Genomic DNA, 25,873 nt, shown 5'->3' on the forward strand with positions numbered 1-25,873 from the left:
CTCTACAAAATATTGAGTGCAGGAGAACTCCCATGCCTAGATTTACCAAGAGATGGAGGGGGTGGATATCCTGTGGTTAGGCATTCAAAGTAGGGCTTTAGTCAAAGACTGAGATGTTAGAGAAAACAAAAAAGTGAATCAGGGGATGGGATTTCTACAGGAGAAACAGCTGTGCTATGTGGAATTTAATTTCAAAACCTTGCTCCCCACAGAGACAAAATCATCTGAAAGGACCAGTATGAGCTCAGCCTGCACACATGCTAATTTGGGAAGGCTACAACAAAGAACATATAAATCAAAAGCTGCAACAACTCCATTGGAAAATAAAGGACAATACAAGATGGCCAATTAAGAGCATGGTTAATCTGAATATCAACCACTTTCTCCATGTAACTTGTGAGAGACAACAGGCTGCTAGATTCATAGAATAATTCCTTTAACCTTACAGATGGTATTATTGTAGAAAGTAAAGTGTAGCAATGAATAAAATATTTTTTTCAAATATTTATATCACCCTTCTAAAGAGTTTCTCTTGGCTCCCTATAAGCAGGATGGAACTGGCATGCTTTGGATGCCTGGGGATTGCTTAGAACAAAAGCAAGTGGTGGGTGGTTTGCTGTAGCCAGCACAGCTTGAAACAATCTGGAGAAATGCACTCAACTTTAAAGTTTCTCTCTAGGGAGGGGAAAGAGAGCAGAGCCTGTGGCCAGTATTCTAGATTTTCCAAGGACAACCTGGGAGACTCAACCTTTGCCTTCGATCACTAACAACTTTAGCAGAATTGATGGCTTGGGGGCCTGGAGGCTGTTGAGAACAAAGAAGAAAAGCAAGAGCTTGGTGCAAAGAACTCCTCTGTCCAGTCGGGGGACTGCAGGGAGAGATGGGGAGGCGGCGAATGTGCATCCAGTGCTCTGACTCTCTTTTAAGACTGTCAAGAGGAAATAGTACCTGATTGATGAATTGGCATAACTTGAATGTAAAATAGCTGTTTAGAATAAAAAGAGGCTGGGTGGCTTGCGACTGTGGAGACAGATAACCTGGAGCAATGAAGATAGATATGAGAGGGTGGAAAGACATCAATGGGTTTCTGTAAAAGCAACTATCAATCCTCTATAATTGAGAAATTGCATGCGCAGGTACGAAGAAACAACATATTCTTAAAGAGAATCTTTAAACAGGCCTTGAGTGGGGAGACTTTTCTGTATCAAGCTCTTCCTAAACTATCAAAGGTAGTTGTTTCTTCAGTTGGAAAGATTTTAAAAGGAGCCCAGAAGAGATATAAAGAAATAAAGAATTTGGTTTAAGGAAGAAAAATAAATTTCCAGAAATCAACTTTAAGGAAAGGGAGGTAATTAATTGCATTGGATAAAACATAAAATAATCATGACAAGAGGTTCAATATGCTCAATAAAATGATACATACAAATGATTATAGGGACAAAGAAACAAAAATATCTAAAGATAGAAGAGGAAATTTTAGGCTGAAGAATACAATACCGAAGATGAAATATTTAACTGAGGGATTTGACAATGGGGACACCAACATATGCATTATGGAAGTATAAGAAGAAAAAACAAAAAAGGGCTAAGGAGATTCTTCAAAGAAATGACAGACACACCTCTCAAATGCCGGAAGGAAATGGACAGATACAGCTTAATATGATGGATGCAAACAAATCATACCACGACTCACAATGTTATGAAAAATCAAAGTACAGGAGAGAAAAATGACTTGTCATATACCACAAAATGCCCACGAGGCTTTCAGCAGAATCTCAGTAGTGAAACTTCAGAGAGGGCTGTAAGAGTTTATATACCGAGAGTATGAAAAATATTGCCATAGAAGAATAGTATTTGGCAAAGTATCCTTTAAAGGAGAAGGGTATTTCCACAACATGCTACTCTTATAGCAAGGATTAACAGATTCTGCTACTCAATCCAAAGAAAGGGAAATGGCTAAATGGACTTAGCAAACAAAGTAAAGATGCTATCATTAAAAGAACCTTCTTTTAGGTTATGGAAAGGAAATCCGTGCAGACAGAAGCCAGCAAGGAAGAAACATAGTCCCACTTACACCAGACAAAATAAACTTCAAATAAAAATGGCCGCTAGAGACAGTGCGCAGCCATTATGTAATGGCAGTAAAGCCAATCCAGTAGAAGAGACATGAACTCCCCCCTCTGTCCCTTCCCTCCTTCAACAGTATGTATCAGACACTGACAGACAAGAGGAAAAAGCAGCACATAATGGATTTCCACATTCCGCTTCAATTACAGATAGAAAAACGGGAGGTACCGCGCTGAAAGACAATAAATGACTGAAGGAATGCTATCGGTGACGTATTTAGACATATCCAGAACGGCAGACACAATGCTTCTCTGAGGGTTATGTGTGCCATCATTTCCACCACAGATGACATGTTATCTTTCAAGCTTCACAGATTAAAGACAGTTGAAATAGCATCAGTCACATCTTACAGCTAATGGTATGAAAATACCAGAAGAAAATATGCAGAAATTAGACATACTCTGCCATACTCTTTGAGCCAATGGGTTCTGGAAATCAAAAGAAAAAAATGGAAATTTTCTAGAGACAAACTTGTGAAATCAAAGATATAACTGATGAAATCAAAACTTAGGGGATGCATTAAAGCAGCCCCAGTAAGAGTTCACAGCAGTGAGCATCCGCAGTAAAGAGGAGAGCAAGAGTAGATGTCTTAATTTTATGCCTAAACAAATGATCCAACAAAGGAAACAATTAAATCTGATGAAGATATGAAAAAGAGAAGAAAAACAAATGGAAAGAAATTGAGGTCTCTAAGATGTTTGTTTCCTCCAATAAAATTGGCCAACATTTAGTTAGACTAATAAAGGAAGAAAGCATACAGATAATAAAATCAGAGATGAAATAGCTTACTTGATGATACTGAAATTAAGATATTTCTAAGAAACTATTATGATTAATTATGTAGAAACATAATGGACAATCTAGAAGGAATGGACAAATAGCTAGAAACATAACTGGCAGGGTTAAATCATGGAAAAATAGAGCACATTAACATCTATGAAAGAAGAAAAACTCAGTAATAATGGAAAGAAACAAAACCAAAATTAGCCAAAAAGCTTTCAACAAAGATAAGCTTGGCACCAAATGGCTTCAACAGTGAATTAATCCCACCAAGAATTAATGCTCATACTTTTTAGACACTTCCACAGCACTGAAGAGGCACTATACCTAAGCTTATCTTAGGGACCACTGTGCCCTTGATATCAAAACCATAATATACTATAAGAAAAGAAGATTACCAGCCAATGTTCATGATTAACGTAGATGTAAAATCCTACCAATAACCATAGAAGGCTGAATTCAATAGTAAATTTAAAAAAAATCAAAGATCCAAACTAGAAGTATTTGTCAGTAAGCATAGAACATAATTTAATATAGGGAAATCAACCAAAACAAAAAAATTCTCACATAGGGGTTCACATTGATATTTATATTCCTTAACAAACCTATAAAACACAATATTAAAACTCAATAAAGTTTATCATTATTTAAAAGCTAGGCATAGTCCGATATGATCTATGATATCCTAAAATATATGATATGATATAGAAATCCTAAAATCCACTAAAACCCATTAGAACTAAAAAAAAATTAGCAATGTTGCCTAATATAAACTAATACACAAAATCAGTTGCACTTGCATCCAGTAACTGGAAACAGCATGATGATTTTATAATCCAATTAGAAAAGTATTAATAAACATTAAACCATTAGGAATAAGCAACCACATTAAAAGAAGATTCATACACTGGAAACTGTAAAGAACTGCTGAATGAAACGACACACACAAAAAAGGGCAGGTCATGTTTGGGACTGGAAGATTTAATATTGTTAAAATATCCATATTATTCAAAGCAAATTCAAATTCAGTGGAATCAATATCTTACTGACATTTTGAACAGACATTAAAAAATAAATTCTATGTTCGCGAAGAACCCAGAATGTCCAAGATTATCTAGAGAAATAGAAATGTGAGAAAAATATCACAGTTTTGATTTCAAAACATAAAAGGAAGCTCCGGCACAGCACAGTCTGAAGGCAGAACGGTGTGCAGAAGAATGAGCCCAGGAAAGCCTCATATGTATGACCAATGCTTCCACTGGGGCCAGTGATATACCACGGTGAACAGAACGGTGTGGTCAATCTGTCTACCCACATATATCTTAGAGCAAACATCAACTAGAGGGATCAAATATCTAAATATTTAAGACCCTAAAGCACCAAAGTCTCAGAAACACAAAAATCAAAACAGAAAAGTCTTGGTGATTTTTGGACAGGCCACCAAAACCATAAAGTAGGACTATAATACACTGAACAATTAAACACTGAATAACTGTAACCTCAGGAAACAGAGTCTGCCTGGGGCTCAGTGCTCCAAACAACAAGGCTCAGCTACAACTTGCAAAACAAACAAAACGGATATGAAAGAACAAAATACTATTTGAAGAATCAAAGAAACAGAGTTCTTGAATACAATTTCTATACAAATGATCAGCAGTGTTTAAATATATTCAACAGCATTATTATAAACGTTTTATATACAGAATATATATACACATAAGTGCACACACACAAACATGATCTTTCTATTTGCTTCCTTGCATACATTCCTAAAACCCTTGAACTTACTATGTTGCGATAAATATGTTTTATATTAACATTTAAAAGGGCGCTGGAAGATGGCTCAACAATAACAACTTGGACTGCTCTTCCAGAGGACAGGAGTTCAATTCCTAACATCTATATCAGATGATTCACACCTATCCGTACACCAGGTCCACAGCATTTGACACCATCTTCTAGATTCCATGGACAACTGTACACAAATGCACACACACAATAAAAATATAAACATTTAAAATATTTAAAAATTTGCAGAGGGCACATACCATATTATGTGTTTTTCCCATGTCCCTCTCCCTAAAATCTTCGGATACTACTGATATTAGTATCTTTCTTCTCCTCAGCCCTAACTCATCCCTGCCTCTTCAAAGGCTGGCCTTTGATAAGCACGGATCAGCTTCCAGTTAAACATGCAGTTGTCACTTAACATTCCAGTCTCCATCCACACAAAGTTACATGCTGGAAGCTCTAGAGACTACTCTTCATTGAGACAGGAACTATAAACTGAATCACAATCAGATAGGTACATCTAGAACTGGAAGAAAATAACCTCCCTGATCATGTGTACATCTATATAACTTTGGTTTTTCTAACATACACAAACACACACACACACACACACATACATACTCACACACAGAGAGAGATTCTAAGCATCAATAAAACAGTACTATTGGTGTTTGATTTGACTTTTTTGTATACCTAAGTATAAAAAAAAATCCATGTTTGTCAATATTTCATGCAGCTCTGCTGGGTATGATAAGGCTATGCCCTGGTCTAACAAGCTTTAAAACACTCCATATTAAATGGAACAAATACTTTCACGCTGAGCCTAGGTCAGGGTGACTTCATATTACATAGCAGTAGTTAGTTGACTATATTTTGAGTAAAAGTGTCAAGGAAGAATGACTCTACATCTTGTTTGTGTGATTAAAAACCACCAGTTGCCCAGCATAAACCACAAGGTGCAGACTAATAACTTGTTTATGCCAAAAAAATTATTATCTATGAACTTTCTGAAGTAGATCAGGGACACATGTGCCTATTAAAATCATATCAGAAAATCTTGGTCTGTAAATCTATTAGACATATCAGACCAAGGAAGGACGAAATGCCTTCATCACCATGGAACATAACCGTTATCTGCTGAATCACCATCCCAGCCAGGCATTATAGGGCCTACATGTGACAAGGTCCTAACTTCTGTTCCGGGGACTTCAGCTCATTAAGATCCCACACCTGTGGTTGAATCAGCTCTGCTCTGAACTACCTCCAGCCATTTCTGCAGGTTCGGGGCCATTAACACCTCTCTACATGACTTTGTATCACATGACTCTGCCATGTGATGCTGAGTGCATTAGTTCTCTACCTTTGCCTTTGATAGTCTCTTTAACTCTCTTAATGCCATTTCTAAGGATCACCATTTGACCTGGGAGATAGTTGTAATTAGGATAGAAAAGAATTGTTGACTGCCAAGGGCCATTATCAAGTAAAGTCAGGATTATCTAGTGAGTTCTAGCCAAGGTAATTGACACAACATATGGCCTTCAGTAAACTGTCACTGCAGGAACAATGCATGCAACCTATGCTTCTGACACAGTGTCCCTACAGCAGTGAATTTTGGTTTTACCCACTGTACTTTACCTTTTGTAAGTAAAGAACTGTTCCCTTCAGGACAGCATAGAAGGTTTTCCATCCTCGCTTTCCTCTTGGAGCTACGAGAAGGGAAATGTAAAAGTTTAGTTGATGAAATCAGCTCTTCAGAAGGACAATTTAAAACTTCCACATGGTGACTGCCTTTCAATAAATAGTCCTGGTTTATTAAGTATTGATAGAACGAAAACTAAGTTTCCTTAAATCTATTTGTTCTGAAATACTTGCCATGTCCTGCTGTGTTTCATCCTCACAGTAACCCTGTCAAGCAGGCATCATGATTTTCCTTGTTATAAAAGCAAGCTCAGAAAAGCATCTTGCTAATAGTCATACAACTGGAAGGAGGAGAAACTAGAAACAGAAGCATAGGAGCATACCTTTACCCTGTCCTACAGGACAGATGAAGCCCAGATTAGGAAGAAAAAGTAGGCCTATGAATTCAAGAGCGGATGCCAAGGGCTAGATTGTGAAAGGATTACTCCCCCACCAGTTTTCTTACACTGCTTCAACCAAAGCAGAGCTCTGTGAGCACGACCATGGCAGTCTGTGTAGAACTCTGATGCTGATATTGCCACATGCAATTGCGTTTGTTTTCCCTAACTAAATGTCTCTTTCCCTAGACTTCGAATGGCTGAGAACAGACATCCTTCATCTTTGGAACTCAGATTCTTGTGTAGTGTGCAACTTAAGGTACCATCTTAAAGATTCCCCAAATCAGTTCATTTACAAGTCATTAGATTCCTTTTATTTTTCTTAGGATATGAAGCAGATTTTCTCTATTCACGTAAGCAACTCACCAAAAACGCTCAAGCAAAAATACAGATCAGACAAAAGTTCACAATTTTTTCTAATAAAACTGAAATATGTAACTAGGAAATGTAATCACCTGACTGTTGCTTTTACAAACATGTTAGCGCAAACCAGACAGAGGGGCATTTACTCATATCCCACTAGCATACATTTGATTTTCTTTAATTTGGCCACCTGATTAATTTAGGAAATATTCATATACCAATTTCTTTCAACTAAATTCTCAGGACTCTCGGGGTGAGATCTAGATAACCATCCGCCTACAGAATCCAAGTGTTTCTGCCAGCAACATACTGAGATGGCCACCTGGCAAGAAAGACCTCAAACATCCGCTCTGCAGGTTTCCAGGAGAAACAGAAAATACCATTCCTTCTGTTTCTACTAGGTGAAGTTTAACGGTATGTGCTGAGAATGTAGGGTTTTTAAAGAGTATAATACAAAATAAAAATAAAAATTAAAATAAAATAAAAAAACAGCATGCTAACATGAAAGAGAATTTGTCAGGTATCCATGGTGCTTTAGGAGATGGTGAATCTGATCCTGTTCACAGAAGAATCATGGATAGGAATGACCATGATCTGTGTCATCTGCTGCAGAGGGACTGAGATGTATCATGGTGCCTCCTAGAATTCACATTTTCTCATAATTGACCCCTTCCTGAAAATTCACATAGTCTCTCAGAACTTTAGCCCATGTGGCTGAACTGTATAAGATTATATAAGCAAAGGACTGGCTAAACACTGATCAGAAATAGAGAAAATCTGTTTCCTATGATGTGTTTATAGGTCCTAGTGTTGAAAAGCTTTCCCGAGGCTCTGAATTTAGTGTATGAGATCTTGAGATATTCAATGAAAATATCTACAAATCTATCATTCTGCCATGAAGAAGAAATCTATCTATGAACCCAAGTAAAGGCTCTTTAGCACAACCATATCATATGTCAGAAACAGATTTTGAAGAGCAATCCAGTTGAGACGGCAACCTGAGCGCCACCCCTGAGGACCAATGCCAAGTCACCCTGAGCACTACCCCAGAGGACCAACACCACAGCACCCTGAACACCACCCCAGAGGACCAACACCACAGCACCCTGAACACCACCCCAGAGGACCAACACCACAGCACCCTGAACACCACCCCAGAGGACCAACACCACAGCACCCTGAACACCACCCCAGAGGACCAATGCCACAGCACCCTGAACACCACCCCAGAGGACCAATGCCAAGTCACCCTGAACACCACCCCAGAGGACCAATGCCAAGTCACCTTGAGAACCACCCCAGAGGACCAATACCACAGGACCCTGAACACCACCCCAGAGGACCAATGCCACAGCACCCTGAACACCACCACAGAGGACCAATGCCAAGTCACCTTGAGAACCACCCCAGAGGACCAATGCCAAGTCACCCTGAACACCACCCCAGAGGACCAACACCACAGCACCCTGAACACCACCCCAGAGGACCAATACCACAGCACCCTGAACACCACCCCTGAGGACCAACACCACAGCACCCTGAAAACCACCACCCCAGAGGACCAACACCACAGCACCCTGAACACCACCCCAGAGGACCAACACCACGGCACCCTGAACACCACCCTAGAGGACCAGTGCCATGGCCCCCTTTGCTGCAATTGCTACTTTCCCATTTTCCACAGAAGTGTAAGGCGTCTGGTCAATTATAATCCGGTTGTTTAAGAATTAAATAAAGTAATTTCTCATGCTCACAAGCAAGTGTTCATTGCCTACAGCCAGTATGCAGTAAAGTACATCTCTGAGTGCTTCTCGCCACAGTGCTAAAGGAAAGGAACTATCATCACCTCTATTTACTTAGGAACTGTGGACATAAATTAGTGACTTGGAAAGAGGAGGCCCATTGTGCACAGGAGAGCAGGGGCTCTGTTTTCACTCCCTACTATCTCCACTGAGTTGCTGTTGAGACTGCATGACGTGAGGCTCACCTAGTGAAACCCCATGGGTGGACACGTCAGAATGATAACTGTGGGACTAGTACAGGCAGGAGAAAAGAATCAGAACCCAGAGGGCTGAAGTAAATTAAAATCAAGAACTGGAGGAAGAGAGGGGAGGAGACCTTTACCCGAGTCTTGCTAAGGTGGCTGGGCTAGCCTGGTATATATCTGTTCTAATTGGTCTATACCAATGTTTCAGGTAGGGAATTCCCTTTAACTCATGCTCACATAGCTATAAGTAATTATCTGTGTGGTGCTGAAAAGTTGGAACACTGTTAGGAGGTTGTCCATTTGAATATTCCAAAGCTGTTTTACTGAGGCAATTCAGATGAAAATGTTAAGGACACTCTAGGAAGGAGCTGGAAAGGAGGTACCGAGATCGGGGTGCGGGGGATTTAGGTACTTTCTCTAGCTTCTCTGAAATCTGGGGTCTTCAAATGCCCACAGCTAAGATCTTAGAAGAGAGGTACACCCTGTGTTTTCTTTCTCCAACATTTCTAGGGAGTAAAAATGTGAACATCAAATGTATAATACAAAAATAAAAAAATAGCAGACTAAATATGATCATCATAACAAGAGTAACAGCTAATGTTTACTGTGAACATACTATGTAGAGACAATTAAAATATCTCACATGAATGATTTAAAACATGGGCTCTACAAGGGGAGCAACATTCTTCCAATATCATTAGATTTATGGAGAAATATATTCAAAATATACTGCAATCTCAATGAAGGCATTCCAAAACAAACCCAATATTTTCTGAACTCAGAAACAAAGATGCAGTCAGTAAATGTTCTATACTAATACAACGAGGGCACATCTAGATTAGATTTGTAAAATGCAGAAGGTATTTTTAAACATTACTTTATTTCCCTAGTGATGGTGTCTCCTATCCCCCTATTATCTGTCTTACAGACGACAGCTCAGATATCAGGGTCTGCTTCACGCACCTGTTTTGCAAAGATTTAGGTAAGTCACAGATGATATAGGAATCAATAAGGTAAGTTAAGGGTAATCAATGCATACTTATCCCTAACAAAATATCCTCAAGCACGAGACTATTACAATATTAAATCTTTATCGACAGAGAATAGCTCTGAATCCTTCAGATCAGTGTTTTAAGCAGTTAGATCCAAGGTGAGCATAAAGAGGCTACCAGGGAAGACGAGACACACAGTATTAAGCAAATGGCAGAATTAGTTATTCCCAGGTTTATAACACGGTGGTAAAAACACAACACTGCTACTGTAATGTTATATTTCTAAATTGATTTCCTTTGAAACTTAAGGCAATTTATATATTAAAGAATCATTTGATTCTTATATTCTTTCTCTGTAAGATAAGCACAGTCTTGCCTGCTCAGTTACTTGTATTTTATAAAAGTAAACTGGGGCAGCCTAACCTATACCCATTAATTTCCCAGAAAAAGATTTCCTTCTTTTATATGACAGGAATATGCTTACATTATTGACAGAGAGCAGAACATGAAGGGAGAGAACTAGAATATTTTTTGCAAAAAGCCACTGATAACTTCGCAAAGCCTTCTGAACTAGGGTAAGGCACCTGAGGTGTATTAACTCCCTAATGCCTACCAGTTCTTTTACTATAAATATTACCCATTTAATAGTTATGGTCATAAACATGTAATATGATAATGTTACAAGTTTCATATTTACAATGTTCAGTTGTTCCAAGCATGTGAGTAAGATCAGGATACATTCTACCCTTATTTTTGTGTACACTTTATTTGCAGATCGTAAAAAAATAAATCTCAAACTGATCAGAGAATTTCTTGCTAGTGAGCTTTCATGGTACCAGAAGGTACTACACATGCTTGTAGAGAGAATATCTTGTGTGCTGTATGGATGCATCACCTGTCAATTAAAAAAAAAAACAAACAAACCTATGGCCTATAGGAAAGGGTAGAATAGAGGTGGAACATCTGGGACTGGGACGCAGAAAGAATTCTGGGACAGAGCCAGGCAGGTTTGCTGAGACGTGACAAGATAGATACATGGTAACCAGCCATATGTCAGAACATTCATTAAAATAAATGGGTTACCTTAAGTTATGATTCTCATCAGAGAAGAGCTTAGCTATATGGCCCAAGTATTTGTAAATATATTTTGAGTCCGAGCCTCTTTTCTGGGAGCATGGGGCTGGGAGGAAGAACTGGGCTCAACTTCAACACATGATCCTGGAGAAGAAGCTAGACTCTACATGCAAAAATACCAAAGTGCCAGGCAAGATATAGCTACTGGCTTAATAGGGCATAACTATTATAGTACAACCTACTGATTTGATTTGAAGCCTGAGCAGGTAATTGTAAACCCATGGCTGGGTTAATGGAGATAGGCCTAATGTAGAACCCACTCTTTTTAGTTTGTGAAACGGTCATGTCAGCACACTTCCTTCTGATTTGTTTGTGCCTGTACTCACAGACGTGGGCTGCTCTCATCTTTGGGCAGGGAGCTTCATCTGCAGTCAGTGGAAAGATGCGTAAGTAGTCAGTGCTGAGAACAATGACTCCAAGTGCCCAGCCCTAAGTCAAAGACCTTTATCAACACCCAACTCCTTTCCCTTCAAACCCTTTCCAGCCAAGTCTCATGGAATATCTTCAGAGTGGAGGCAGAAAGAATGGAAGACTAGGAGAATTGTAGGAATTCTGTGAAATTCTGTCATCTGTAAACCAGATATTGCACTCAAAGTCTTATGAGTTTGAGTTACTAGCTCTGGTTACTAACACAAGATCAATTCAGCTAGCATTGATGAGGAGCTCTTGGGTTCCCTCCATAATTACGGAGCTATAGGAAGTTGTTATCTATCTGCTGGGAGGAGGAGAATAATTTCTTTATTTCTTTTTTGGGTGTGCAGCCACTTTGGAAAGAGGACACTTAGCACTGTTAGTTTACTTGCTAGAGGGCATAATGTGTGATGTATTTATTAACACATTCACTTTGTCCATTTAGTCCTAAGTCCTGCTGACAATGAGGTATCAATCAACTAGAAATGACAACCTGAACTTTCTATATAAGAATTAATAGGCAAAAGGACATTCAGCCCAAACTCATATATGCATCATTCAAACTGGACTCATATATGCAACATTCAACCCAAACTCATATATGCACCATTCAAATCAAACTCATATATGCAACATTCAACCCAAACTCATATATGCACCATTCAAATCAAACTCATATATAGTTCATTTAAACCAAACTCATATATGCATCATTCAAACTAAACTCATATATGCATCATTTAAACCAAACTCATATATACATCACTTAAACCAAACTCATATATGCAACATTCAAACTGAACTCATATATACATTATTCAAACCAATCTTATGTATGTATCTTTAAACCAAATTCATATATACATCATTTAAACCAAACTCATATATGCAACATTCAAACTGAACTCATATATGCATCATTCAAACCACTCATATATACATCATTTAAACCAAACTCATATATGCAACATTCAGACTGAACTCATATATGCATCATTCAAACCAAACTCATATATACATCATTTACACCAAACTCATATGCAATACTCAAACTGAACTCATATATGTACCATTCAAACCAAACTCAAACTCATATATGCACCATTCAAATCAAACTCAAACTCATATATGCATCATTCAAACCGAACTTCATATTCACCGTGCTCGGTGTTTTCATGGGTGGCCTGCTGAGAGTCCAAGATGGCTGTAAATGGGTGGCTTTGTAAGAGCATAGAAGATACGCACATTAGCTAGGGGCTACAAAGAAACAGGGTGGGAAGCATGAGAATAATGACATACCTTCTACTTGCTCATTCAGGAAAACTGATCTGCTACTCATGGAAACATGTGGTTTTGAATTTAGTTAAAGCAAACCTCATACTATCTCCTGCTAGAATGTTTATTTCCAAGATAGCATCATGACCTGACCCTTTAGCTTCAATTAGGTCAAGTGTTGTGTCATCCAGGAGTCTTCTATCCACTTCCATAGCACAGTGCAGATTTCTTTCATTCTCCAAAGATTAACATTCATACTCTCCTCACTCTTTCTCCCTTTCTCCCATTCTCCTGGGATTCAACCTCTGGCCTGGGGCATGAGAGACAAATGCTCTACCACTGAGCTACATCTCTGTCCTAAAATTAATTTTCCTTTGATAACAACACTTGCATAAATGTATCATAAATATAACACAGCACTCTCCTCAAATTAGAATGGAGTCTCCAAAAGCACTCTGGCTTGTTGCTATCTACCGAGCAGTTATACCTTCCATTACAAATTGAAAAGTTCAAAATGTCCTAAATAGTCAGATATACAACATATGATCCAGCAGATATTAGTACTATGGTGAAGACTCTGTATAGTACTTATGCAACCATCTGGGCAGGCATGTTAGAAGATAGAATGCAAAAGGTGGGAGGGCAGTGGGGCACAGTAGTTTATGACCATAATCCAAGCATGTCCTCAGGAAGTTGAGGCAGGAGGATTGTCATGAGCTTGAAGCTAGCATGAATGGAGAAACAAGAGTTCAGGTTAGCACAAGCTGCAGTGTCAGAGCCAGTTTCAGAACATCTAAAACAAAAACAGAGGTAAGATAGAGAAAGGTAATTTATGGAAAAAAATATAAAGTATTCTATTAAGATGCTGTTGGATATGGGATAAAATATCAGAAAATAACCAGGCTTATAGGAGCCAACATACACTGACAAATTACGAGGATATTTCAGGATTGGTTAAGGAATGTTAGGCCGGGACAACTGACTTAAAAATTCTAGCAAGCAGGTATCTTATAAAGCCGATATATGGTTGAGGGAAGATGTTGGAAAACTTGTTCTGGTAGTCTTTAAAAAGTGGAGCGAAGCAAAATCTTAGTGAAGCCCAGTTACTTCACAAAAGTGAAAGCTGTAAACATTAAGTTAAGAGCAAACATTCTAATGAGTTTTCATCAGGCCTTGTGCTCTTTATAAAACGAAGAGGTTACCTGCTAAGTAAAATGCTGCTAATGCCTCACAGTCTATCTCTAAACTTGAAGGTTACCCATAATCAGAGGAGGAGGATTATTGATAACAATCTTGTCTTTTTCAATTCAGAAGCACCCTGACCTATGGAATGATGCAGCACAGCCCCTGCTGAGCTTGCATCCCTACAAATAGCCATCAGTCAGTCATGTCATTGTACAACAGCCCCAGGCTCACTGGCACCTTTAAAATGCCTCTAGGCACAAGCTGCTCAGGATGAGAAAATTAACTCATAGTGGCAAGGATGAGCAGCCCTCCCCCCCCCAACAAGAGCTGTTCTTCAAGGACAGTGACACAGCAGGACTGGCTCTGGTTCTCTCAAACTCAGGGGCTCTGTAAGAGACCTCAGCGACTTCCGAAAGGTAACTCAAACACATGGCCAAGGGAGGCCATCCTGTTTCATGCGTAGCCGTTCCTATCTCGGGCCAAACGGCTTGCATGTATCAGACTTCCTTGACTCGAGTGCTTCCCACCTTCCCAGAAAAGGGTGACCAATGTGCTCTTCCAAGAGCAACAAGCCAGCTGCCTTTCTGCAAATCACCAAGTGATGCCGAAACCCTGTCCACCAGCCAATCACTGCACACTCCTCACCTGTCTACTGTGAATAGTACAGACAGCTCCTTCCATGCCGGGTTCCCTCTATGTGCTTCAAGCAACCACAGATGCCAACGGTCTCCCCTTACCCACAAAAGTTCCACAAAGCAAAGTTTGAACTTGTTGTGTGCCAAGCTGTATGCTGAATTACCAAGAATAAACCTTGATGCTGTCCCCTGCTACTTTTCAGTTCCTTGGACACTGGCTTTTCCCTTTTGAATATTCTTTTCTTGGAAACTCCTTCATGTACTTGTAGTTAAGGGAGGGAGCATCTAGTTAGGGTTGCATCTGAACTGAACATGTAGAAGTTTTTAATTTTTAAATTCCTAAACAATACAGTACAACATCAATTTCCATACCACATGCTTGTATTAGGCATCACCAGGACTGTATGACAAGTTAAGTACATGTGGACTGCTCATAGGTTATTGGCAAATATCCCATCAGTACATAGCAGTTTGGGAACCAGAGCTCTGCATATAAGGAGGGATGACTGTGCAATAGTCTTAAATCAGAGAGAAAATATGTACAGTCATACCTTAGCCATTACCACTCTTGAATGATACTCATGTGGTAATAAGTATTATATTTTTCTGTATCTGTCATTTTTTTCTAAACATTTTTATATATTAATTAATTACATTTGGCTATGACTTTAAAATACTCCCTTGTATTAACGTATATTTAACTAAAAAATGTTTCAGGATCCATGCATATATTTGTCTAGAATCAGTGGCAAAAATAAACATGTAAACACATACACCCCACCACACACACAGTAACAATCACTAATATAATATACCGCCTTCTAAAATTTTTATGATTGTGTTTACATTGCAATGATAAACGTCTCGCTATAAAAAAGTATACTGATTATATTATGTTACTCAACAAACATTTCCAAAGGATAATATTGTATGGCTAAGCCATATTTTACTCAATGCATCATTACTGGGCAGAACCCTTTTAGCAAGACCATGATATTCTGTGGCTGAAATAACAGCATAGTTCCTTGTATGAGCCACAAACAGTGGTAAGTATAACAGCCTCACTGATTACTTCCAGCTTAAGGGTTCTGTGCTGTATTTATTTTCTGTTGGAATATTTATACTCATAATCCCTATCACAAAAGATTTCATTGTCTTCCTTTTGGAAGTTAGTGCTCTGCTCAGTTAAATGAAACCTACTCAGATATATTTGGCTCTTCCTACCTTCCCCTCTAAGGGTAAGTATTACTGGCACAAAACTGGTGCTCAGAAAATGTTAAAAATATATCATTGACCTATCTCATTTCGAAGGTCAAATTCTCAATTTGGTGCTGTGTAGAGTCCTACATTTTATACAAAAAATTTTGTACTACCATGATTAATTCTTCAAGGAAACTTGTTAACCCTTATACATCTGTAGCTTTGCTTCTGTGTTCTTGGTTATCCAGCAGGAAACATCAAGCAGAAAATGCTAAAAGTTAGCAATTCATGTTTTCAACTGCGCATGCTCTGAGTGATAGGATGCAAGTCATCTAGATGGAGCCAGTCCAAGGTCTGTTACCACCGACTTGTTCACACAGCCATACTGGTTACACAGTTAGGTCCGTAATAACCATCTCCAGTCCATCTGCATGGTTTGTAGTGTTGTGTTCAAGTAAGCCTCAGAACACAAGAGGAGTGATGTTGCCGTCATGAGGATTGATGGAAGTACAAAGGAGAAGGTACAAGATGCCTCCTCTAAGAGGATGGAAGGAAAGGAAGAAGGGATCTTCTTTAGTAGATCTAATAGATCTATCCATTAAGTTATAAGGAAGAAAAAAGAAATCCATGCTGATTCACTTCAGCACGTCAAAATGCAAAAGTTGTAACAGAACAGGATCATCGCGTAACGGACAGGGAGATGTCCTTAGTTCATGGTGCTCACTACTGTCCACAATTTCAGGCAGAGAGGAGGAATGTAGCAACATATGCTCTGAGGAAACCTGAGCTACTCTGATGTTGTTAAGGCTGTGACAGGTCGGGCAGGGAACGGGCCCTGGGCTTCATGTACACCAACCTATGAACTCCTCTGTTCCTTCCTCACACAAGGTTCTTTATTTCAATGTTAATTACTGAAGAATTCAATACCTGCATTAAATTACCATAGCAGAGATACAGAACTTATTTTCTCCTTCTCTTAAATGTTAACTAAACCTAAAGGGTAAACAGTAAAAATAGAAGAACTTCTAAAAATTAGATGCAGCAAAAAACTGAGTTTCTCTTCCAGCAAGAAGTACGTCAGAGACTCTGTACCCAGACTTTTTTGGTGCTGAAAGATTGGCAGTTTATGTTCCACTGTTCCCTGTCAGAAGTGCTGCTTCTGAGGAGAATGGTGGGCGGCCTCTTTTCACTAACTTCACTGCCTAACAGGGTAGATTTAAATTAAAGACATAGCCATCAAAATGGAGATTAACCTAAAACATACTTTTTGGTTGAATATAGGACTGCTAAAGGACATTCTTATTGTAAATAAATAACACTCCAGCAAACCCAGCTGTCATGGGGCGAAGGGCTGTGCGTCCACGGCTTCTTTCACTGGACAGCTCTTCAGCCTTTTGTGGCTAGCTGACACTTCTTACCTACTTAGTTTCCACAGAATAGCAAAGTGGTAAGGGGAGGAGAGACCTCAGCCTTATCTTAAAATAATTGCTTTTTTGTCTTTTCTTAAATGAGTCTCTATTACAAGAGACAACCATCTTATGGAGAAAAAAAATCACTTTTATTATCTCTTAATTATAGTGTCACTGTTCCCAATGTTATACAATAGCAAAGAATTCTGCCTGCATTGCCATTATAAAGCTTGTTTTCAGTATGTGTGACTCAGGATAACACCGACTCTCACACTTGACATGTAGGACTGAATTTTCAGAACTTCTGGTGACAGACAATTGTAGGAATCCCTCTAGAGTGAGTGGAGGCTCATAGCTGTCTGTATGCCAGCCACCTGCATGCCCAATAAAGAAACTGAAATTATAACCCATCCTGAGTTCTCTCCGCCTTAAAGAAGTGGCAATGCTAGAACATTCCAAATACGATATCACAGATTAGTAATACCAGTGCGGAATCATCAGCGAAATCCCATCATTAAAATCCTGAAAATCACTAAACAGATGAATCTCTGCGATTTGCCCCTTAGTCCCCTTTCCCCAAAGAATCTGTTGGCTATTGGCTGTGATAATGAGGATCTAGCAAACAATCACACTTCATCTTACGTATTTTAATTTGCACTTCTAGTGTCCTCCATCATTTAAAGGAACATCCTGACAACTGTATTTTGTGACATTAATTTTTCCTTAGCTGGCCATGCATGGTGGCACATTCCTTTCATTCCAGAACTTAGAGGGAGGCAGATCTTAGTGAGTATCAGACCAACATGATCTACATACTAACTTCCATGCCAACCGCTCCCAGCCAAGAACTTCTTATCCCGATACACCACAACATGTGGATCACATAGTGTTGAGAATAGAAACAGGCGATTTTTGCACAGTCAGCTGGCCTCTACCAATTGAAATCTATCTACAGCAATGCCTTTACTCACATTAGTAACAAATAAAGTATTAATAAACTATTAGTAACAAATGAAGACTGTACTTTGGAGAGTACAATGTGACGTTTAATATTTATACACACCACAATCAAGCTAATTAGCATGACTTTACTTCACGTGCTTATTACTTTTTCCTATCCATTCTTCAATTTATATATAAAACTGAAGGCACTTTTATTCTCTGTGTGGCAGTATTTTTCATCTTCCTGTTTAGAAGAGAATAGTATTTTCTTCTGCTTCCTTGACTCCATACTTTTACCTCATGACTCCTTTTATTGGAGACTACAGGGTCAAATGTGGGCATTTCACAGATCTGACTGTGTGTGACACTGTTGCCATCCTGACAGGGTTTGTCCCATCCTGGGAAGCATTGTCTTTGTCGTGCTCCTTCCTTTGAGAAGACTCTTCCTGACCAGAGAGAGGGCTAGCCCCTTCAGGGGACCCTGGACTGTGCGAAGCAGAGAAAGGGCAAGCACTAGGAGTGGCATTCCCTGCCGTCTCCTGCCACCGCAACACGGGAAGGCTGCTTCAAGCTCCTGCTGTGTTGGTTTTGCTGTCATGGCTGAGTGTTTTACATTATAATACAGAATAAATAAAATCCCTTACATAAAGAATTTGAGTTTTTCCTTGTGAAATTGGTTTACTATAACTTTAGTCCTTTAAATAACACAGAATTATCTTTTTTTCCTAATTAATTAAAGATTGTGTTCAAATGTATGTTATAGGTCTGAATCACTGTTAAGGCTACAGGTATCTTCTTTTAGTCTACGCTTTAATTTTTAAAATTTTAGAAGAAAATCACAATATAAAGAATTCTTTGCAGGTGCACTTCTGTAGAAGATTAAGTGCTTAGCATGCAAGATACCTGGTTTCAATCCCAAGAATGGAGAAATCTATGTATGTAACTGTCTGTCTGTCTGTCTATCTGTCTGTCTGTCTTTTTTCTACTATTTGTGATTTTCCATCTTAAGACATCTTCTACCTAAGGGATATAAAGTACTGTTCCATTCTTTCTTCTGAAGACCTTTAAAGCTATGTATCCTGAACTCTTTCCTTTACCTACAAGAAATTGATTTTCATGTTAGAACTGAGATAGAGATGTATTATACACACACAGAGACATGTACACATAGACCTACATAACACAGGATGCACACACATATATACATAAACAGGGCACATGTGTGTGCATGTACATACGTATGTACATACACACACACACACACACACACACACACACCCTCAGCACCATTTACAGGTGCATTTTGCTGTCTTTTATTGTATAAATTACTTATTACATCACGTAGCCTTTCATAAGTACTGGAGACCTCTTTGTTCGTCTTCTCTTTTCCACTCTATTGGGCTGTTTATGTCTAATTACTTGGGAAAGTGTTGGCCTGCCCGAGCAAACTCCCTCCTCTCATCTTTTAATATTGTATGATGCGCTTCAGTTAAGGTGTATTGGTTATAAGTTTTTACTCACTAACTACAAATTGTGATTCCTCTCTAAACAATAAAACCATATGTAAATGTTTCAAGGGATACAGTTTGTGTCTAACATACCTTTACATAATATATTACCTATAATATGTATTCTATAATAGTATTAGGTTCTAGAGGAGTACTCAATTACCTGAACTTTAACTTACATGGGCTTTAAAATAAAAAAATATTTAAGCAGTTAATTTGTCCACAATTTTACCAAAAAGATACAAATATGAGTCTATTTTTCTTATATACTATTATAAACTAATGGCATTATGGTCACAAATAACTCTGGCGACGTAAAAGTAGCTACTGTTGTAAGGAGTCCTAGCATGAGGTTTTAATTATCTGCAGAAGTCATGGTCAATAGAAACTGACTGACTAAATTAATACCCTTCAATATTTAAAATGTATTGTATTAGACAAGTGAAGAGTCCACGGCTCCTACTTCAACCTAGGGTCACTTAAATCCTACCACCAAAAGGGCAGAGTGTCCCTACCACAACAAGTACAGATTTTTTTTTTCTGATACGCTATCACTTTGTATTGGATAAAGCCTGTGCTAAGATGAGTCAGAATTTCATTTATCTATAAATGGATGAGGACATTTGCGTCATATGTCAAAGTTAAAAGAGTTCATACATGAAGTTCTGGGGATAAAGTTTAGCTGTTCAGCAATTATTATTATTGTTAAATCATTACTGACTTTAATTATGTGGAATATATTTTGAGTATATAATCGTTTTCTTGGTTTCTACAAGTAACAACACCATTGATAAAACAAGTTTGTATCATCGTTTTCATTGTTTGATAAAATATCAAACACACATCTTGTTTTCAAGTTGGCTTTTCAAAGCTTTCCCTTAATGACAGATTTAATGGTTCTGGTAAACACGTACCTTCCATTGGATACACACAATGACCAGAATCATTAGTTGCTTTCTGGACATATAATTTCTGAACATACTTGTAGAAGGCCAAAATGAAATGAGATTTCATTTATTGCAAGGTTTAAAATACGTTCATGTGAAAAATTATGTATAGAATCTGAGAAGCTTGAGCCCATAAAACAATTAAAAAGTAAAATATATCAAATTTTGAATGAGCAGGCGGTCTTTTCAAGGTGAGTCAAGATTTGGAGGAAAATAATCTTTCAGCAGTCCTTCAGCTTAACTCTTTTCTTATTAAAGACATAACAATGTTGTCTTCAGAGAAGTAGGTGATGCTGGCATACATAAACACGAATATAACATATGCCATTATATTGTCTGGTGTGGTCTGGCCATGAACTCACTGTGCAGCCGGGCAGGCCTTTAAGCTCCTGATCCTCTTACCTCTGTTACCTAAATGCTGGGATTCTAGTATGCGTTAATCATTCAGGCTTTAAAATCATTTTGTGAACAGGCATTTTAAAATAGACTTATTTTGTTTCTCTGTTTTTAAACCTCTATTACCTCTAACACTGGTTATACCAGACATATCTCTATACGAAACTGTATAAATACCTGACTGGAGAAAATGGTTCCACCTATACCTGTACCTTGGAGATGCAAGCTGAAGATGAATACGGCAAGCTGTAGAGAAAGGAGTCTATCTGTGGCTGTAAATGGAATTTAAACCAGGTTTCCATAACTAATGGGTTATTCACATTTGGTGAATGCAAAAGGATGGATATGCGGGCTAAAATGAAGACATGCACTGCCTCTAGATGACTGCCCTTTCTGAGACCCATATCATACTCTTTGAAATCTTTGCAACCAAGTCAATGCTGCGAGTCACAGTATTTCATCATCTCAGTTAGGCAAAGAGAGTCCTGTCCTAGAATATACTAAATTAAGAGTTATAAAGGATCAGAAAGCTCTTTAGTGTCAATATTCATTTATATGCATCCATCTATGGTCATGTACCTAGCTGCAGTCTACCAGCACCTGACCATTACAGATGCAGATACTCACAGCCAACCTTCGGAATGAGCCCGGGGACCCCAAATGAAAGAGTTAGGGGAAAGACTGAAGGGGCTGAAGGGGATTGCAACCCTTGTACTTTCTTCCTCAGTAGATTCTTTTTCCTAAGTTAATTTTAATTGATGTCACTTGTCCTAAAGGAACCAAATACAATATTGTCAGAAAAGTTAAGTCTGTCAGGCTAGTCTATGAACTTCACAGGAAATGTGGGGAAGGAACTCCTAAATCACTGAGATATCACGAAATCCATTGAGCAATGTAAGCCAGTATCAAAGCCACTACACCACAGAGAGTTTCCTGACCACAATGTATATGATCATGGTAATACCGTGGGTAAAGTGCCCAGTCCCAGAAACAAAACTGCCACCCTCTCGTTCCATGTTTGTGTCTGTAGGAAGGCAGGGGCAGCCCAGCAGTAAAGTCTACTAATTTTGAACATGCATAAATTGATACATAAACTGTTTATTCACTCCCTCCAAATATTATTCTAACTATATGAACAAATTTCCTTCTTTCCAAATTTCGAATAGCACTTATCTGCGTGAAAATAACACTTTGTGATACACAGACAACTTGGAAGGCATCAAATGTGATTCCTTCAGCTTCCCAATACACAAGTCACCCCATACCTTCCTGGCATTTCACCTTTTCACCTTACCAAAGGCCCGCCATTCCACATACTCTTTGAATACGAATTTCTTTCCTCACTGTCTCTAGGACCTTATGTCACTGATTAGTTTATGTATAACAAATTCAATAGAAATGTAAATCTATGAAGACAGGTTCTGTGCCCATCTTCTCAATGCTACACAGTGTTAATCAGTATTATTTGTTGAGTCCATGGATACACAGATGAATCAGAGCTGAAAAATGAATGATCTGTGAGTAGTTTTCCATTTCTAGAGTTCTGAAATGACTTTGACAAGATCAGGCACAAAAGTGAGTCTTTGATTTAAGACTAGATGCATTCTCTAATTTCAAGAATACTTCTTTACATAAACACAGATTTTTCTTAATCATTAGCTTTATTTCAGATGAACTCGCTTTAAAATTTGAGCCTAAAAATGAAGTAAATGAAACAGAAAATGGCAATGCTTACTCTTCTTTCCATCCATGTCTGCATGGATTTTGCGAGCCAAAAATCCACTTTTGTATACAGCAGCATTTGGGTCATGAGGAATGTCCAAAAATGGGTTAGTTGTACTCCCAATACGACTGATAGTCTTTGGGTGTGTTCCATTAGCCTTCTCATCAGTACCTTCTGAGAGAGATTTTTTTTTCTCTTCATCATCTCTGTAAGAGAAAAAAAAAAACACAAAAACTGAAACAAGGACTTATCATAACATTGAATAAACAAAGTTGTTTAGTGTCATAGACTCTCCTGTTTTATAATAGTCTATCACTGTTCATAAGAACCATCATGACGATCAGGAATACTATGAAAAGACCAAATATAAGAATAACAAGAAGAGAGAAACACAGGTCAAAGACAGAGAGAAAATTTTTAACAACAACAAAAAAAATCACAAAAGAAAAATTTCCTAACCAAAAGAAGTTGCCCAAAGGTACAAGAAACATAGAGAACACCAAATAGACTGCACTAGAAAACAAAGGCCCCAGGTATATAACACTCAAAACAGTAAATGTACAGAACATTAAACATTAAACACTGCAAGGGAAGAAGTCCAAATAACATATGAAGGGAGACCCATTTGAATAACACTTGGCAACTCAAGTGTTATTATTGGGTAATAGAGATTTTCAAATCCAGAAGGGTGTGGACAGATGTTCTTCATAATCTCAGAGGCCTCAGCTGTCAGCCCAGACTATTATAGTCAATCAGCAAATTTTCCATAAGAAGATATAGGGAAAACAGACTTTCTATGATAAAATCAAATTTAAGGAATGTCTATTTACATATACAGATCTCCAGAAGGTGTTGGAAGGAAAACTCCATCTAAAGAGGTTAACCACAATGAAGAAAACACAAGGATTCTATTGTTACAGACCAGTAAAGCAAAAGAGGGGAAACGCAAACATATACATATGCACATGCATGTACTTGCATACATAAACACACATACACACTACTACAACTACCTCAACACCAACAAACACTGTTCACTCAAGTGAGTGAGATACCTCTCAAGTCAAAATTACATTTCCCAAATAAAAGACACAGACTAGCTGCATGGATGCAAAAACAGGATCCACCCTTGTACTGAATTCAAATAACACACCTTAACATCAAGGATAGACATCACCCCAGGATAAAAGGATCGAAAAAGATATTAGGAAACGGACCTAAGATGCAAGCTGTTGTAGTCATTTTAATATCTAACAAAATAGGTTTCAAACCAAATGAATTGAGAGAGATAGTGAAGGATACTACATACTTATCAAAGAAAAAACTCACCAAGAGGACACTGCAATTCTTAATGTCTATGCCCAAGCATAAGGATACACACATTTGTAAAAGAATGACATTCCGGAGGACCCTGCTATACCTCTCCTGGGCATATACCCAAAGGATTCCCCAGCATGCAATAAAGACACATGCTCCATTATGTTCATAGCAGCCTTATTTATAATAGCCAGAAGCTGGAAAGAACCCAGATGTCCCTCAAAGGAGGAATGGATACAGAAAATGTGGTATATTTACACAATGGAATACTACTTAGCAATTAGAAACAATGAATTCACAAAATTTTTAGGCAAATGGTTTGATCTGGAAAATATCGTCCTAAGTGAGGTAACCCAATCACAAAAGAATACACATGGAATACAATTTCTGATAAGTGGATATTAATTAGCCCAGAATCTCTGAATACCCAAGGCACAAATTGCATAACAAATGACTCCCGTGAAGAAGTATGGAGAAGGACCTGATCCTGGAAAGGATTGACCTAGCATTGGAGGGGAATATAAGGACAGAGAAAAAGGAGGGAGGTGATTGGAGAATGGGTGGAGAGAAGAAGGTTTATGGGAAATATGGGGAGGGGGGATCTGGGAAAGGGGAAATCATTTGTAATGTAAACAAAGAATTTAGAAAATAAAAAATATTAAAAAAAAGAAATACTACTACTGCTTAAATCACATACTGAACCTTACACACTGAGAGTGGGAGACATCAATAGCTCACTCTTACCAAAAGAAAGGGCAGCTACACAGAAACGCAACAGACAAATGCTGAAGCTAAATAATATAAGCCAAATTGACTTAACAGACATTTATAGAACATTCTCCCCAAATAAAAAAAATTAAAAATTAAAAAAAAGTGTCTCTGCATTGCATGGAAATCTCTCCAAAGTTGGTCAAATACTTAGACCCAAAGAAAGGCTTAACATACATAAGACAACTGAAATAATATCCTGTATCCTATCTGACCACAACATATTAAAGATGGATATCAACAGTAGCAGAAGCAACAGAAAGCTTACAGACCAATGGAAACTGAACACTTGACAAGACAGAAATTAAGAAATAAACTTTCTAGAAATGAATGAAAATGAATACACAACAAATGAATACCTCAACGAAAAAAGGTAGTCTGAAGAGAAAAGTTCATAGCACTAAGTGCACACAAGAAATAGTGCAGAGATCTCGTATTAATCATTTAACAGCATACTTGAAGGCTAAAAGAAGAAATCACACCCCAAAGCAGAAGACACTAACAATAAATACAGGGCTGAAATCAATAAGATACAAACAAACAAACAATACAAAAACAAACCCAATGAAACAAAGAGTCGACTCTTTGAGAAAGTCAGTAAGTATGACAAACCCTTATCTAAACCAGTTAACTAAAAGATATTGAGAAAATATTCTAATTAACAAACTTAGAAATGAAAGGGGGTACAAAATAACAGACTCAGATGAAATCCAGAGAATCAGAAGGACATATTTAAAAACCTGTACTCAATCAAATTGGAAAATATAAGAGAAACTGATAATTTTCTTGACATATGTCAATTACTAAGTTAAATCAGGAATCAGATAAATGATTTAAATAGTCCTATAACCCCTAGTTATAGAAATAAAAGCAGTAATTAAAAGTCTCCCAACCAAAACCAAAACAAG

The 25,873-nt window shown here is 38.1% G+C and overlaps 1 protein-coding gene across 10 annotated transcripts in view; it reads right to left on the minus strand.

The window, feature by feature from the left end:
• The window catches only part of Psd3 (pleckstrin and Sec7 domain containing 3), a 528,621-nt gene that overhangs the window by 48,427 nt on the left and 454,321 nt on the right, over positions 1-25,873 (minus strand). For all 10 annotated transcript variants that reach the window (XM_052162839.1, XM_052162837.1, XM_052162836.1 and 7 more), the window contains 2 exons: positions 22,893-23,086; positions 6,334-6,404 (listed from right to left, as the gene is read on the minus strand). In XM_052162839.1, the coding sequence (XP_052018799.1) occupies positions 6,334-6,404; positions 22,893-23,086 (265 nt within the window). The remainder of the gene's footprint in view (positions 1-6,333; positions 6,405-22,892; positions 23,087-25,873) is intronic.

This window comes from Apodemus sylvaticus, chromosome 18 (genome assembly GCF_947179515.1).
Source record: "Apodemus sylvaticus chromosome 18, mApoSyl1.1, whole genome shotgun sequence".
Classification (NCBI taxonomy): Eukaryota; Metazoa; Chordata; class Mammalia; order Rodentia; family Muridae; genus Apodemus; species Apodemus sylvaticus.